This window comes from Podarcis cretensis, assembly GCF_951804945.1.
Source record: "Podarcis cretensis genome assembly, chromosome: 7".
Lineage (NCBI taxonomy): Eukaryota > Metazoa > Chordata > Lepidosauria > Squamata > Lacertidae > Podarcis > Podarcis cretensis.
Genome location: NC_137176.1, coordinates 52,008,312 through 52,025,120, shown reverse-complemented (window position 1 = coordinate 52,025,120; position 16,809 = coordinate 52,008,312). Strand labels below are relative to the sequence as shown.

At 40.1% G+C, this 16,809-nt stretch overlaps 1 protein-coding gene and 1 long non-coding RNA gene across 6 annotated transcripts in view; one reads left to right on the top strand and one right to left on the bottom strand.

Moving 5' to 3' along the window:
• Positions 1 to 16,809, top strand: part of LOC307219507 — a 73,459-nt gene that overhangs the window by 12,315 nt on the left and 44,335 nt on the right. The window lies entirely within an intron of this gene.
• Positions 1,749 to 16,809, bottom strand: part of MAPRE2 (microtubule associated protein RP/EB family member 2) — a 101,686-nt gene continuing 86,625 nt past the window's right edge. For all 5 annotated transcript variants that reach the window (XM_079982753.1, XM_079982755.1, XM_079982754.1 and 2 more), the window contains 3 exons: positions 7,145 to 7,284; positions 6,462 to 6,620; positions 1,749 to 3,720 (listed from right to left, as the gene is read on the bottom strand). In XM_079982753.1, the coding sequence (XP_079838879.1) occupies positions 3,649 to 3,720; positions 6,462 to 6,620; positions 7,145 to 7,284 (371 nt within the window). In that variant the 3' untranslated portion in view covers positions 1,749 to 3,648. The remainder of the gene's footprint in view (positions 3,721 to 6,461; positions 6,621 to 7,144; positions 7,285 to 16,809) is intronic.

The following is a 16,809-nucleotide window of genomic DNA, read 5'->3' as shown; positions in this document are numbered from 1 at the left end:
AGGTATTTCCTCTTGGAGTGAAACAGCACTGAGCTTTCCTCCCAGTTCTTAATTACCTGTAAAAGTTCTAATAAAATGTCAGCATTGAACTGGAGCCGTAGGGTTGACTTTCCCACATGGAACAATTATTGTTGCACCTTATTTAATTCAGCATTAATGGACAGAGAAAGGATGAAAACCCCAAAGCCTCCTTCGGATAGTAACCAGGAAGTTCCTTCTGAACTTGATTAGGTCCTTCACAGAACACATGACCTGCTTTGTGTAAATTTTTCTGGAAGCTTCACCAGATGTTGATGTGAATGGCTAAACTCCAAAATCAAGGCCATCTTGGAGGAGGTCATTAAAACAGTGATATATTGTATTGGCTTTAATTAATAAATGAGTGTTTAAAATATAACACTCTAGTGTGAGCATGCACTAAAGATTTTCTTCTGCTACAGAGGCACCTTGTATACTCAGAAGGGCCAGTACACATGCAAGGCTTCCATATGTTCAAGACTTGGCCCAGCTGCTACCCTCTTAAGGACTGTCCCAACACACTTTCCTCCTGTGTGCATTTATGTCCACCTGCAGTTCTGGAAATGCATTGGGCCTTCTTCTGTGGAGCTTTGGACTGCATTCCATCTCTCAGTCTGTGTTTCTTAATATGTTCACAGTAGATTCAGGAGCAATTTATTTTTATTGCCATTTGCTTTGTTTCAAAATGTGATGCAAAGAAAGACATGTACATGGATTAAATAGCCTTTTACTTTAAAAGTACTTGGCTTTAACCCAACTCAAAGTACCTGAATGAAACCGGTTTATCTGTTAGAAAATAGAACACATATAGCCTCATGAAAGTCTATTGAGCTAGGCACCTTGTAACATATACTTTTTTTTATTAAATATGTAAAAAGATAACGCAAGTCAAGTTATTCACATATTCAGAGACCAAAAAAAGTCTACTCTATCATGCGACAATTGGTGGGTAACGTAAAATGATTGATACATCTGAATAAGACTTTTTTGCATCTATTAAGTCATTACTTATCTATTTATAATTAACAATACATATGTTTACATTCCTTTCAGTTTACATTTAATATATAACCAAAGCTTTATGGTGTGCTATTTAGTAAAAGTAATTACAAATGCATATTAAAACCATAACGGAATAACAGGGTTACTCACCACGGTGGGGGTTGTCCTCTTTCCCTTTCCAGAGTCTCTCACTCCCCTCAGCACAACTGAGCAGATCAGGCTCCTATATATATTTGTGTACATTATAAATGACTATCCTCCTGCCTCCTAGGCCAGCCACTTTCTGTCTCCTAACAAAAAAGTGGCAGAGTGAAACTGCCCCACAGGTCGATTATACAAAAACAACAGAAGAAAATCAGACACAGTCCACCCCCCTCCCTTTCACACACACATACACACATAGAAGCTAAGTGACAGGACTAGGGGGCCAAGAGGCTTTGATGGGAACTCTCAGGGAACAAAGAAACCCAGAAAAGCCCAGAAAGCACTTCAAAAGGAAGTGATCTGAAAATTTGCTCAAGAGGAAAAATGAAACAGATACAACTGCATTTGTGACAATGACTGGGTGCTTAAAGGCTGGTTCAGGAAACTTGGAACTGCCCAATCTTCCCTTTGATCACAATGGGCATTTTGGAAACAGCAAAACTAGAATCTTGAGAGACAGCAAGACTAGAAGTAATAATACAATTGTGGGCACTGTAAAACAGAATATGCTTCCCCCCCCCCCCCTATTCTGCATCATGATAGCATACTACATCCTTCTGAAAGTAACTGTTCTTTTATTGTTTTATGTATAAAGCCTTTAAGTGAAACCAAATTACTTTGAACAATTAAGAAAGAGTAGGGTTAAAAAGGGGGGCACACTGATTTTCATGGTGATAAAGTTGAAAGGGATGAGGGGGGCAAGATGTAAATATTTCCAATATGAAGAGATTGATTACAGCTCTGTTGAGCTAAAGGGGTTAAGCTAAGGAGATGCAAACATTTCTTTGAATGTTTAACCGTATTAAACATGCTGCCTGAGCTGAATGACTACATATGAGTCACTTTACTGCAAAAAAGGAGCAATTTAAAGATGCGAGAGCTTCTTGCTTGAATCAGTGAAAAGGTAAAGATAAAGGTAAATGAAGCCTGGATGGTTAAGTCCAGTCAAAGGCGACTATGGGGTGCGGCGCTCATCTTCTGGAGTTCATAAGGCTACATGGACACCTTCATTATTTGTAGCCTGCAGGTTGATATTCCATTAGATTTCTGTTGCTGTACTTGCCTAGCCAAATAACCAGTCAAATATCAAACTGATGATGAGGAATGAAGTAGCAAGGGAAACCCCCCCCCCACAAATAAATAAAAACAAATAAACCTACAACTGGACTAAGAAAATGTGCAATTTAAGTTTAGGAAATAAGGAATGTTTTAATACGTGGTTTGCTATTTTTCTACTACAAAATGTCACCATCTAACTGCAAGATAAATAAAGGTAATATTAAAACCGGTGGCAATGAAACAATTCTGTAAACTAACACTTTGTTCCTGCATTCTGCCAATGCTTTCAGGAGTCGCAGACCACAGAACCATTCCTGTTTTGCGTCTCGGGGTAATGTATCTTTACTTCCCAGGCTAAGCCTGAAAAGTGGCACTAGCATCTGTATGGAAAAGAGGTGCTCAATGAACAATACATTTCAAAGACTATAAAGACTTCATGTTTTGTCATGTCCAATCCTACAATTAAAAAAAAAAAAAATCCCCCCAATTTCATGTACACATGAGTAAGAGGAAAGTGGTTGATTCACATAATTGCCATTTCCAGCAGTGGAAGTTTGTAGTCAAGTGAAATCTGCAGGTGCAGCTACAGTGGTGAAAGTTTCACGAATGCTTGAACCAACAAGACACTGAATATGGAATTGGGGGGAAAGAACATTTACAGTAGCAAGGAAAGTGTCACAGAGCTCTCAGTGTAAGAATTAGGCAGGCATGTATGCATATTCCGAAATAAAACATATACTGTGTAGATTTCTAACATGCTTTGGTGTACAACATCAGGAGGGTTACAGTTCTGCTTTTTTTAAATAAAAAAGTTGCTCGCTTGTGTGTTGTGATAAAAGACGGGGACTAGTATAATTTGAGTGTGGTTTCAATAGTTTCCTCTCCTTTGCACAGTCTGACCAAATTTATGCCCTGTTAAAGGCCAAAATTACCACGAAATTGGAGAAATCGAACGGAACAGTACTTTTTGTCATAAGAGATGCCCATATAAATAGTTTTGAACAAATTACAAATGTATCATACTTAAGACAAAAGGAAAAAAAATAAATATATATTTTATATATATATATATTTTTAAAAGCTGAACAAATCTCAAGCAGCCAAATATTTGAAGTTGCATTGGTAGAAAATGGGGACAGAGCCCGGAGACCTTCTCAGGTGCATATCCTGAAAGGAGACTTCTGCAAACATATGTTGGCAAAGGATGGGTACAGAATGCAGCTGCTGGCTGACACTCACTATGGTACATTTATGTTAATGGCAGACTGAGAGTGATTGGTTTCAAGTCTGAGGCCACACACGTTCCATTCTTCAGAAGATAAGTTCCCACACAAAATTAAAAAGTAGCAAATGTGCCAGGCTTTTTTAGTATTCTTCCTGCTGCTGGGGCTGTTCATGAACCTGGTCCTCAGCTTCATGTTCATCTGTGTGGCTCTCCTGTGTGTTGGGCGAAAAATTACAACCATTGAATGAGTGTGTGTGAAGCCTTAGCCAAGTCAACAATATACTGAAAATACCAAAATGAGATTTACCACCCCGCCTTGTCTGCTAAAAATGGTGGGTATTAAATGTATATTTAAATGAACCAAAGGATTATTAAAACCAGAAAATATCAGCATCATTCAATTATTGATTTAATGCAGACCCCAGGACTATGTATGGAAAAGAAGATAATTACTAAAGTTTCAATAGCCTTTAAATTCCAAATATGTAGCTGTGGAGAAGGTTACAGTGCTGAGGCACAGTGGCTGAACCAGAAATCTACACCTTTATTTCATTAAATGCAAGTTGATGTGTTGCCCTTTATAAAACACCAACATTCAAATCCTACCTGCCCCACACCTTGAATGGGCTTTGTTACAATCTCAAATAACAAATCTGATTGCTTATATGGCATCCCCCTACTGGTTGCACTATCTGAGAAAGGCCAGATCACATAACCATCAAAAAAGATTATCAGCTTCTTTTTTTAAATAGCACTAAAGGAACAGCCCAGAGGGGAAACATACAACTTCAGATAGATGGAGATGTTGTGGATTAAACCAGATCCTTCTGCATGCAAAGATTGTGCTCAATCATTATGCAATAACCTTTTCTCCAATCCAGATAGATGAAACAGAAGTGTGTTTTGAAAAAGAAAAAATAATTGATAATGTTTTTTCATTGATGTGGTACATCTGCAGAATATGAATAGGGATGAGATGCTATTTAAACAACCACCACCACCAACACATACACACAATGGAACGTTTTCATTTAAGTGAATGCATTTTTCCAAATTGGCAGTACTTGTTTTTGAAGCTTAAGAGAACTGAGGGTTGTATACAGAGACAAAATTATATCCTTGTAAAAGATTTAAAGCACTTTATCCAACGAAAAATCCACTTCCTGCTTGTGGCATTTCAGACCATTTACATTTGGGTATTTAGCTCAAAGACTGGCATGCTTGCAACTAGGAGAAGAATATGCAAAGTTAAAGAACACCTCTATACTGCCCCTCACTAGGGTAAAGATAGTTCAGGCATAGGCAAACTCGGCCCTCCAGAGGTTTTGGGACTACAACTCCCATCATCCATGACCACTGGTCCTGTTAGCTAGGGATGATGGGAGTTGTAGTCCCAAAACATCTGGAGGGCTGAGTTTGCCTATGCCTGAGATAGTTTTACACAGGTTTCAATAAAGAAGAACCTGGGTTGTGGTGCACATGGGTGAACCTTGCTCTGGAACTCAAGTAAAACACAAGTAGTAATATTACAGGATGCACAGAGCCGGATTTAGGTTTGAAGAGGCCCTAAGCTACTGAAGGTAATGGGGCCCTTTATGTGTCCAGCTGTCCTTTGTCAACAACAAATTGTTGCTGTTTCTTGTGTTGAATAAATGCTATATAGTAATTTATGGACCTAATAGGTATTTAAAGCCATTTGCACACAACAAATGTGCAAATAACCATTTGTGGGGCCCATCATAGGAGCCTGCACAACACAAAACACTACTGCTGTATGTAGGCTTTATTTCATTTGTTTTTTATCTTATATTTTGGAAATGTACATCCAGTTTTTTTCCCTTTAAAAATTTGTGGGGCCCCCAAGAGAGTGGGGCCCTAAGTTATAGCTTGTTTAGCTTATACGTAAATCTGGCACTGGATGCACCATTCCTCTGCCAATACACATGCAGAAGGCTCTTAGAATGAATGGGTGGTCTGGGCACAGCTCTCTTATCCCAATCAGATCTTCCCTTCCATCCAGCTTCCACTCAGCGCAAGCTATTATAGATATGAAAGGAACTCACAGAAGACCAACAGGACAAATGGAGGCCTGTACACAGGCAGGAAGATTTGCTGGGTGAGGTAGAAACACAGAGCTCTGCTGAATCTATAGAAAGTCTTCACACATGGGTGCTGCGCCCTTTTGTGTTCTAGACATCTAACCATCTATCTGTTAATCACATTTACATTATACTTGCTAGCCAAAAGAGGCTTCAAGAACTGCTCCGTCTCAGGCTGCACCTGTACATTGTCATGACTTGTAAATGCAATCTGCTTATCATCTCCAGACACACACGCAGTTAAGAACAGGAGGTAGACTGCACGGAAAGAGGGACACGGCAAAATGCTGCTTTACTTGCTTAACATAGCTAAACGAAGCTGTCTTCTTTAACTAGATGTGCTACTGTTTTAAGGGTTTCAATGAATCCACTTCCACAGCAGATTGAAGGAATTAAGGTATAAAGCAGAAGCTTACAGTTAAAGTGTTTGGAAAACACCCAAAATGTTCCTGGAAAGGAGTCATCTCGGTAATACTAGCACAAGATGTTGACACCTATCCAAGCTCTTGGTACCAGAGGGTCAGTTTGCACAGTATTTTCCTGACCACTTTACCCCTAATTATTCTTGAACATGCTTGTGCTTGCTGAAGGATGGATAAACTGCTGCATTGCACAGATATGAACACACTCAGTTAACAATTTCCATGAATATGGTACCTCTCTGATGACATGTATAAGTCCAGAGTATACCTAGTGACTCGTGAGTACTTCCCCGCCCCATACAAGGCTTACCCAGCAATGGCAGTCAGGCACATAAAAAGTGGACAGGGAAACGCGGCAGTGGACTCATGAGTGGCTCACATCTTCTACACTCCTCATGTAATGAAAAATGCAAGTGATTGCCTTGGACTTACGTGTTCTTCTGAAGCATACAGAACTTCCATTAGCCGCTGGACAAGGTCATTATTTTCCTGCCCATGTTCTTGACAGAGAAGCTCGATCTCCCTTAGCTTTCCAAAATAGAAATCCCTTTCCTTCTCCACACCTTCAAGTGCAAGTTTTAATGAATGTACCTGCAAAAACACAGCAGTTCTAAACACTGGATATGCTGCATTTGTCAGTCTGCACAATTGTTAGGGACACTGCATACCTACATACCATAAACACAAATAGAATTGAATTTATACTCTTACACTCTGAAAAACAAGTGTCTATCTCCCAATTAATCACCTTCAAGAACCATTTAAGACAGTGTTTAAACTAGTGCTATATGTACTTGTAAATATTTTCTTTCACAACTGATATTCCAGGCAAGAATATATGAACTTCTAGAGGGTCAACATGGACATAAATGTAAGGAAGGAAAGATGCAAGACATATTGTTTCCCTTTTCTCATTAAGGCATTTTTCTGTGACAGCTGGGCTAGAGGTGGACAACTCTGCTGCACTTGCCAAGTTTGATGCTGTTAGAACTCATTTAGCAGCACAAAGCTATCAGGAAAGACACACTATTATCACCTTGTTTAGAAAACTAGGAAATGTCACTAAAACACTCGGGCAAATGGTAACTTCCCATTTGGTGGCTTAAGCATGTTACCTGTTCACTGAGCTGTATGACTTGTGTCTCCAAATCTTTATCAGATTTGGATGCTGAGCTGCTTGGTGGTGTCTTTTTTGCTGATGATGGACGAGACGGTGTAGAGCCCGGTTTTGAAGCAGGACTGGATTTGGCAGCACCTGGGGAAAATAAAAACACATTAAGATGTTTTGGAAATGCTACTTGTGGCCTTCACTGCAGAATTGATTTTCATTCAATGTTTACCATTTCAAATGGAAAATGTTTAATGTACTCGACAGAGTTGCCCAAATTGTTCAAAGTAGTATGCTTTCTAGCAGCCATCAATCTTGCAGTTTATTTAACTTTCTAACTGAGAAAACAAAGGAATTGCTTCATGTATGTTTTGAATATGTACATATGATTCAGCAGACCAACACAATGCTGCACAATTGAAAACAACTGAGAAAAAAACGCAAAAACCTTCCTAGTACATTTACATTGGGTGCCTCTTAAACACAAACCGTTTCCTTAATCTTAGAATTTCCTTTTTAAAAGAAAGAAAGAAAGAAAGAAAGAAAGAAAGAAAGAAAGAATTTGGGCCATCCCTGTGATAGTCTCAACACAGTTCACACATGCAAGTTTTCTGCAGTATCCACAAGATGTCATCCTCATAAAAATATTTCCCCATATGAGCCTGTATTTACTATTTATGTGGGTTTTAAATGATAATAGTAATACTGGCTCTTCTGCAGAAGAGCCAAACCCGTGTTAGCGTTTGGCTTACTGTATTTTCTGAACCAAGTCTCATGGTTAAACTCTTTTCTCACTTACAATAAATGGTAGCCAAGGTTAGTTCTTACCAGTCTGTTTTTCACATACATAAAACACCTACCTCCTGTCAATAAAACTATTTCCTCAAAATATTCTTTGACCCGTATGTCAGATCATTAGCCACTTCCAACTTTTGACTCATTCAGATGCATGAGTCTTTCTTTATAATTTTGTTCACATCACAAATGATGTTCCCAACAGTTCTACGCTCTTTTCGTAAGCAGCAATTTATTTTTTTGCCCTAAAGTGATACATAAACTGGATATAACAAGTTTCAAGCATATTACAAAACTCACAGTCATTATATTACTACATGTCCTAAAAGCATAATTACTTCACTTTCATTACGATTAAAGAGATTTTCCCCTGCAGCACCTATTTTTTCTTGCTGCAAAAACAAATTATTAGAGTAATAATAAAAATCTCAAATAGAACTCATTCATGTTGCCTGAATTCCTATGGCTTCATACCTTCTATAGATCAGACTGACCAGATATATATATATCTTATTTGGAGATATTTCCAAAAATTGATTTAATCATGGCTTTTGCCAAAATTTAAAAATTAGTATTACTTTAGTTTAACCAATGGCAATAGCTGTTTTGCATATAATGGTAAGACAAACTTAATGTGAATGTATGAGCTCCCAGAGAAGACACTGCTACTGTGGAGCCTCTTCACCACGTCTTCCTGCTGCTGTGCTGCTCTGAACTAAGCCATGGTTTGGGCTTAGTGTGTTATCCAAATGGTTTGTCTTGCTCCAGGACAAACTATGAGCTGTAATCTAGGTTTCTTCTTGGGCTGACAGCTCATGGTTTGCCTAGAGCAAGAAAAACCATGGCTTAGTTCATGGCAGTGCAAAAGCAGAATGAGAACCAGGGGAGATCAGAAGTCATTATTTCACCTCAAGGAGCATTCATGCTTAGGCATTCATGCTAAGTCATGGTTTGGCTTAGTGTGAAGTGCAACATACAGGGTGAGCCCACTCTTCTGCCTTACATAATTACAGTCACAAGAGCTTGAATGCCTGAACTTTACTTGCTATCTGTGGTCTGTACGGTCCATTGTAAGCACTATGTGGATTAAGCATGCCATTAACACAGTTTTAAATTGCATACCATATGCAATATTATGTCAAATGAAAGGACCAGATTTTCTCCTTGATGATCTTTCTTTGGCTAAACTATTTTTGTTCTGTGTCATTGAATACCATGCTGGAGTCCTAAAACTACTATATAATTAATGTATTCCCAATTAGTACATTTTTTTAAACCCCCCCTCCATATATTCAGCACTTTCCCTTAGATGTTAATTAAGGAGTGTATAAATGTCACTTCAGGCTAAACACACACACACACACACACACACACACACACACACACACACACGACTCCATTAAGAATGCCAAACTGCAAGGGAACTGTAGTAAGAAATGTGAAAGGTTCTAGTAAAATCTAATTAAGGAACCAAAGGAGGTGATAGCCATTAAAGCAACTGGCCTAAGGGTCAATATTTCAAGCAGCAAAATATAAAATATATCTAGGAATGTTTGCTCTTACTTAACTTATTTGAATACTAACAATGGGATAGAAATGGGATTCTTAAGTTTGTTAAAAATAAGTGCAAATCCTGAGGGAAGTCAGACTTATCCACACATATCTAACGGCAGAATCGTAAGTATTCAGATGAAAACTATTGTTTTAAAATTACACTCCAATAAATATTAATAGATCTGTCTACACAAAAATAAACAAAGTTGCAACCAGGAATCCTGATCGCGTGCAAACACCCCACAACAATAAATAAATGCAAATGCTGGAATGAGACAAACTTAAACTACATTGCTTATAAACAAAACTGGGATGAGTAGCAGAGCAAAGGGCATCCCAACAAGCAAAGAGTACATGAACAAGACATTCACACAAAATGGTCTATGCATAGACGCTCAGAGGAACCACCCATATTGTACTCATAATCCTTTGTTATGTTTTATATTTAGCTGGTCTTATGTGCTGGTACATTGGAGGAGCTTTGTTGTTGCTTGGTTTGTGATGTCTTGCACTTTTGTGCTGTCTGACATAGTTGTTTTTGTGCTGATAGTCAATGCCAATCTCTCAGTATATTTCCACCTTCAGATAAGAACATAATCCAATGTTTTTCTTATGAAAGGAATGCTAGACACCCACGATCGCTGCTAGCCTCTCATAGTTAGATAGATACATTTGCAAATCAAAGTGGGGTCTGTTAAAGGCTCCAGCAATTAGATAGGTTGCTCTGGCAGGACTACTTAATAATATTCAGTCCCTTTCCTCTTTTTAGCCATCAAACACCTCTGGGCAATCCTTATATAAAACTTTAATCCCCTCCCAAGAAAACAGCATAGAATTTGCATTGTTCACTATTTATATAACCATGAATTTACTGCTGTTTTAGTGCTGAATTAAGAATTCTTGGTGTAAACTTATACCTGAATTTCACAAAACCATAGTTTTTAATCTCCAATAGTTTTCATCTTGTACCTCTGCAAAGTTTATTGAAATTATCAGGGAGGGAAACAGAAATAGTTTAACCTTATTGACAAGAGCAATAAGCTGATGCAAGACATGGGCTCTTTTAAAAAGCTTGATGTTTATATTTTCATCAGGATTGGTAGTAGAGCCCATGCTCTGCATGTGGAAGGTCTGGGTTCAATCCCTGGCATCTCCAGCTTAAAAATGAAGAGACAACAAAATGATCAGGGGGTGGGAACATCTTCCCTACAAGGAAATAGTTATGCATAGGGGACTTTTTATTTTTAGAAAAGGCAATTTAAGTGGATGCATGACAGAGGTTTCTAAAATGATGCCTTTCTTCCTCTGCCATCACACTATACCCTCAGGGTCATCAAAAGAAAATGATCAGCGAGAGAATGAAGACAGACAAAAGGAAATAATTCCGCAACAGATGGAACTCACTGCCACAAGATACAGTAATGTCCACTAGCTCCCATCAGAGAGGATTAGACTCTTGGAAGGCAAAGCCATTACTGGAGTCTAGACAGGAAGGCCACATGGAAGCTGAGGATTCAGAGGCACTCTGTGACTCCATACCAGTGGCAAGAAACTGTGGGAGGGGTCTATTGCCCTCAGGCCCTGCCTGAGCGCTTTCCAGAGGCATCTAGGTGGCCACTGTAGGAAACAGAATGCTGGACTAGACGGAGCTTTTGGTGTGATCCATCACTTATGTTCTTACAATGAAATAGTTTGAGCCATATAATTCCCTATGCAGTTCAAAGCAAACTGAGGGCATCCTTATTATTTTTGTGGCCCAAAACAGATTTATTTGTTTGAACCATTTATAAACAGCTTAACTACAGGCAGAGGGCCTTATCGGTAGTGACGCCCTCCCTGTGGAACACCCTCCCTTCAGATGTCAAGGAAATAAATAACTATCTGACTTTTAGAAGACAGGCAGCCTGTATCAGGACGTTTTTAATGTTTAATGTTTTAGTATGTTTCGATATATGCTGTGAGCCACCCAGTGTGGCTGGGGTATAATGGACGGGGTATAATAATAATAATAATAATAATAATAATAATATACGCTTATTTCTAAGTGGTGTACTGTTGCATGTTGCATTTTTAATTATGGGTGCTCACATATATGCATCATGATTTTTTGTTATAGAACTCCATACAGCCAGATCCTGTTTGTAGCTTTAATTCCTTTCTTTTGTATGTGTGTGGTGGTAGAGGAACCTTTAGTAATGTTTTGTAGTGTATTAAATAATTTCTTGCTTTACCATTTTGTCTGAACTCACAATAGTACAGGCAATCCTGAGAGCAATAACATTATCCAGTAGCATCCGCAGGTCACCAACTCTGTAGTAAGTCAACTCTACTTTCCAAGTAAGAGGCAAGACAACATCAGGGTGGTCAAGAGATTAGTCCTAAGGAACTATTTATGCTACAATTTCCAAGCTGCATTATCCCTGACCTGCAATGACTTGCTAGAACAGTTGCCCTCTTAAGGCACAAGAGATTTTCTGCCATTCTTCATTCATTTAAGTGGGTGCAGTTTGTATTTCTCATGTTTAGTCTCACAGTTCTATTTTAACAAACACAACATACTTCATATATGAAATAACTTGCTTTTTAAAATTCATTCTATTTCCAGAAAAAAAAGGAAGAAACAGATGCTAGACTCTATGGGGCACCAAAAGTTTCATATTAAAATACTGATAATAATTCCATCTTGTTATACTGTTGCTGGGGGAGGGGTTTACTTTTAAACCAGTCTGTGGAAAATTGGGAAGCTAAAGTGAAGTTTGTTAAATACACATACAGTAATGCTTTTCAAAGTAAAGTTTATGGGTCCCCCCCTTATTTTGCCATAACATATTTCTGCCTCGATTACAAGTGGCCCATGTGTGTTTCAAACACACCTTATCTCTTTAAAATAAATGGCAGTAGTAAGAATAAAAAGACTGAGATTTGGGTAAAAACATGCTCTGAAATGCATCTTTTATTACTGAGCCATACCACTTTACAAATTTCCTATCAGAAGCAACTATGAGATTAATATTTGTACATCATGATTGGTTTTAACTCCTCACTACTTGTGTTGATAACAATATTAAAGAACTGGAACACCCTCAGGTTTGTTTTTCAAAGTATGTATAGTTTGTCACATGCAACCCTGGTGTTACCCTTGATTAAAATGGGCACTCTTTATTCCTTACTCAAGTGGGATTTGCCTTTACTAACACCGCTATCATGCTGAGAGAAAGGTCACAGCCAAATCAACTTATATTGTGTGTGCATTGTGCATATATGCAAGAGAATTATCAGACGTCCCCAGGGATGTAAATATTCCCAACCAGTACCGCTTGGAAGATAATCATGCAACACTTCAACTCATAATTATTAAAGCAGAACACATATTATAACTCCCAGTCCAGAAAGCCATAGAATACAAGCTAACTTTAAAAAAACCAAAAGCTTAGATCAAATTGTTTGAGGAGGAGGAGCTGCTGTTGCAGCAGCCACCAGGCCCTAGTTAAGAGCAGTATTCCACAAAGGCTCTCCGGGATAAAACTGTCTTTGAAAAGAAAGCATCAAAGGGGCCAGGCCAGGATGGGCCTGTGTGGTGGAGGTGGCTCACCCTCCCAACATATGGGGGGAACTACGGCACACCAACCAGAGCACCTGATCGGCTTTGTTGGTGCACTTGTGCAGCGCCAACCTCACCACTGTTCTGCCCCGCCCTATCCAGGTAAGATGCAGCAATACCCCTGTCATGAAGAAGGCTCCACCCCATTGAATTGGACTGCTATTTAGCCAGACACACCTCTCTCGGAGGTTGCTAAATAACAACTAAATAATGGCAAGGATGTTATTTTTCTGCCAGTGGCGTAGCGTGGCTTGTCAGCACCCGGGGCAAGGCAAGTAATTTGCGCCCCCTAACCCATGGATTTGCGCCCCCTAACCCTAACCCCGAGATGTTGCGCCCGGTGCGGCCGGCCCCCCCTGCACCCCCCACGCTACGCCACTGTTTTCTGCCTCTTCAAGTGACTGCAGCACAATATCGACTGCCTGGTGGTGTTCTAGTACCCACTCAATTACATGGTTACCAAATGATTAGTCATAGCTTCTAATTCAGGGGTAGGCAACCTAAGGCCTTGGGGGGGGGGGGCGGATGTGGCCCAATTGCCTTCTCAATCCGGCGCATGGATGGTCCAGGAATCTGGGTTTTACATGAGTAGAATGTGTCCTTTTATTTAAAATGCATCTCTGGGTTATTTGTGGGGCATAGGATTTCGTTCATTTTTTTTTCCTTTCAGAATATAGTCTGGCTCCCCACAAGGTCTGAGGGACAGTGGACCAGCCCCCTGCTGAAAAAGTTTGCTGACCCCTGTTCTAATTAGTTTAACTAATGGGAAAGCGATGGAGTACTGCAAGAACTTGCATGCCACACTAGTGGTCTCCCTCGTCGCAAGCTGCCCCCTTCCTTAAGCCAACACACCCCTCACCTCAGCAAGCCAACGCTTGCAGCTAGAACAGAAAGGAAGGACGGGGTCAGCTATGATGTGCTGGAGGCCAAAGGGTCAGTTTAGACACACTGTTTTGCTACACAAAAGCAGGAACAGTTTGAGACTGCTTGGTAGCAGAGATATTCTTTAGCAGCTGCTCAAAGCAGAAGGGGAACCAAGAGAAAGAGAAAGACTGGGAAGCTGTGGAGGTTCAAAGAGAGTCCCTCTCTTGGGGAGAGAAAGAGCAGAGGACAAGGGGGAGTAGTTCCCTTCCCCTTCCCCAGTCAAAAAAGGAGGCTTTATTTGCTATTGCTTGTCCTTGCATGCCCTCTAGTGGTTACTAACAGGAGTGCAATAACCCAAAGGCTTATTAATGCCAAGAAGGCTTTTTAAAAAATTATTACGCAGCCCTTGCCTGGCCCCTCTCTCAGAAGAACTGGGGAACCCCTTCCGTTTTTCCTCTTTGTGTTATTAAAAGCTTAAGTGCCCAATGAAAGCCATCCCTGCTGGGAGTTGGGAGTCCAGCATAGCACCACTCTCATAAGAATGTGCAAGCTTCTGTTTCCACACTCTTGCTCTTTCCATGACCAGAGCTTGCATAAAGCCTTCTGTGCAATGAAGTATGAAGGCAGACGTTTTCCCCATCTCCCTCACACTAGAACATCCAGTGCCCCAGAAAAGCCGCTCCCAATGGTGGGGGGGGGGGATCTTTTGAACATTGTGGAATATGACATGGGGGAGAATAATGGGAAGGGAAAAGCTGGTGCAAATTGCAGAGGCACCCTCTATCATTCCAATGCATTTACATCGTCTTGTGATGCGGAGTGAGTGCCTTAATAACGTTCCAGTTTCAAGACTGTCTAGAATATGTACATTATAGGTGGTTATCACTCCTATTTATTTCTATTCAGAATACAAAAACCCTTCTACAATCAGACCCGATTAAAGGTCTGAAAAGCAAGAGAGCCAGCCAATCTTTTTAAAAATTATGCAGACAGTATTCAAATGAATGTCTCCACAAAGGAAGATCTATATGCTGCACAACAGGTGACTGAACTCTCCAGAAAAGTTTGTGATCATTACAACATAAATGAGGAATGCTTCACCACCACCCCGTCAGGGACTGCATGCCAGTGGTGGACAGGAGCCCAAGACAGTGGTTGGCAGCAGAGCCGTCTTTCCTATTGGGCTTACTGGCACATTGGGCCAGAGCGCTGGCCTCTCAAGGGCGCTCCAGCGAGTGTGGGAGCTGTGTGGCTTTGCCGGCAGCCTCCCTTTTCCCTACATGCACTCCAGCTGTGCCCTGTCAACCATATGGCTGGCAGGCGTGCAGCTTCCTTCCCAAGCCTCCACGGGAGGAGAGCAATCCCCGCAGAGGCTTGGAGAAAGGTTGACAACTCTGGGAAACGGGGGGCGGTGGCGCTGAAGGGATCTTTGAACCACGGTGCTGGATATGCTTAAGATGGCCCTGGTTCGTAGGACTACCCCTTTTATCCCCCCTAATTTCTGCCACCCTCTTTCATCTCTGTCTCCCCGTCTCTTTCTCTATCTCTCCCCCTTCCCAATCTTCTTACCTAGTAGGTTGCTGGGGGGAAGGAGAGGTTGCTCCTGCAAAAGATCTGAACTGCTCACTAGTGGAAGACTTCCCTCCTTTGTTATTCCATCACTTCATCTATTCTGGTTTTTCTATTCCCCCTCACCAGCATGAAATGAGCCCTTTGGCAGTCCATTCCTGATTTCAGAAAGGTAAACAGGTACCCTAACAATTCATTAGAGGGATACCTCAAGACATGCCCATTCGCCTTTCAGCGGGTATTGATATATGCGGCTCAGTAACTTAAATCATAACCAAACCAAAACAACTTTCTGCCTGTGGTTCCTGAGTGACACATTTGACCTGTATAAAAGTAATGCTTTAGACTCACAAAATTTTCTGTTTTACCCATTGTTGCCATTGTATCACCAATACAAATAAGAGACAAAAAAAATAACCACTAAATGGAATCCCCACATCCCAATGAGCAATTATCTACCTACCTACCTACCTACCTACCTATAGTATATCATCTAAACATATTTTAAATAAACATATATTGATATATTTTCTATTACTGAGCCAGCACTTAGGATGTGGAAGCTTTCCAATCACCATAAAACTAGATTATGCTAGCAGTTTCCTGTAAGGATAAACGTGAATAAGAAATAAGAGGAGCCACTCGTCCTATTTCTTAACACCTCCTATGCCTTTCAGCAGGAACGCTAGCTAGGAATTTGCTCTCCTTTAAGTACAAAAGGACTCCAAGGGATTTATTACCTACGATTTAGTACTCTAGTGAATCATAGCACAGCTTTTTAAAAGGAACGGAAAAAGAAAGGCCAAAAGATTTATATCATTTAAAGCATATTAGCATTTAAAATCCTTCACTTGGGAGCTTCATTGCAGATATTCTGTCTTTTTTACAAAATAAATCGCACACAATTAATGAGAAAATAAAATAGGCACGCTACCATAGTGCTAACTGATCAGCACAGTGCTTTCTACTAATGGAAATAGGGGTGTGTTTTTTTTTTTTTTTCAAAGAAACATTTCAGATTAAAGGTGTGTGTGGTGGGAGATAAGGGCTCATAATTTGATGCCAACAATATCATATGGATACTGCACAGGTGTGTGGTTTAGGGGCATGTCTAGGCAAGAGAAAAGCTAAAAATGAAGTATCCCAAAGAGCAGCACTACCAGGCTGGATTTACTATGCTCACCTAAAATAAAATACTATCAGTCCCTTTATACACCATCATAACTGGAATTTCATATATCACTATGGGGCATCATACCCCCCCTTCAGTTTTAAAATATTTATGACAC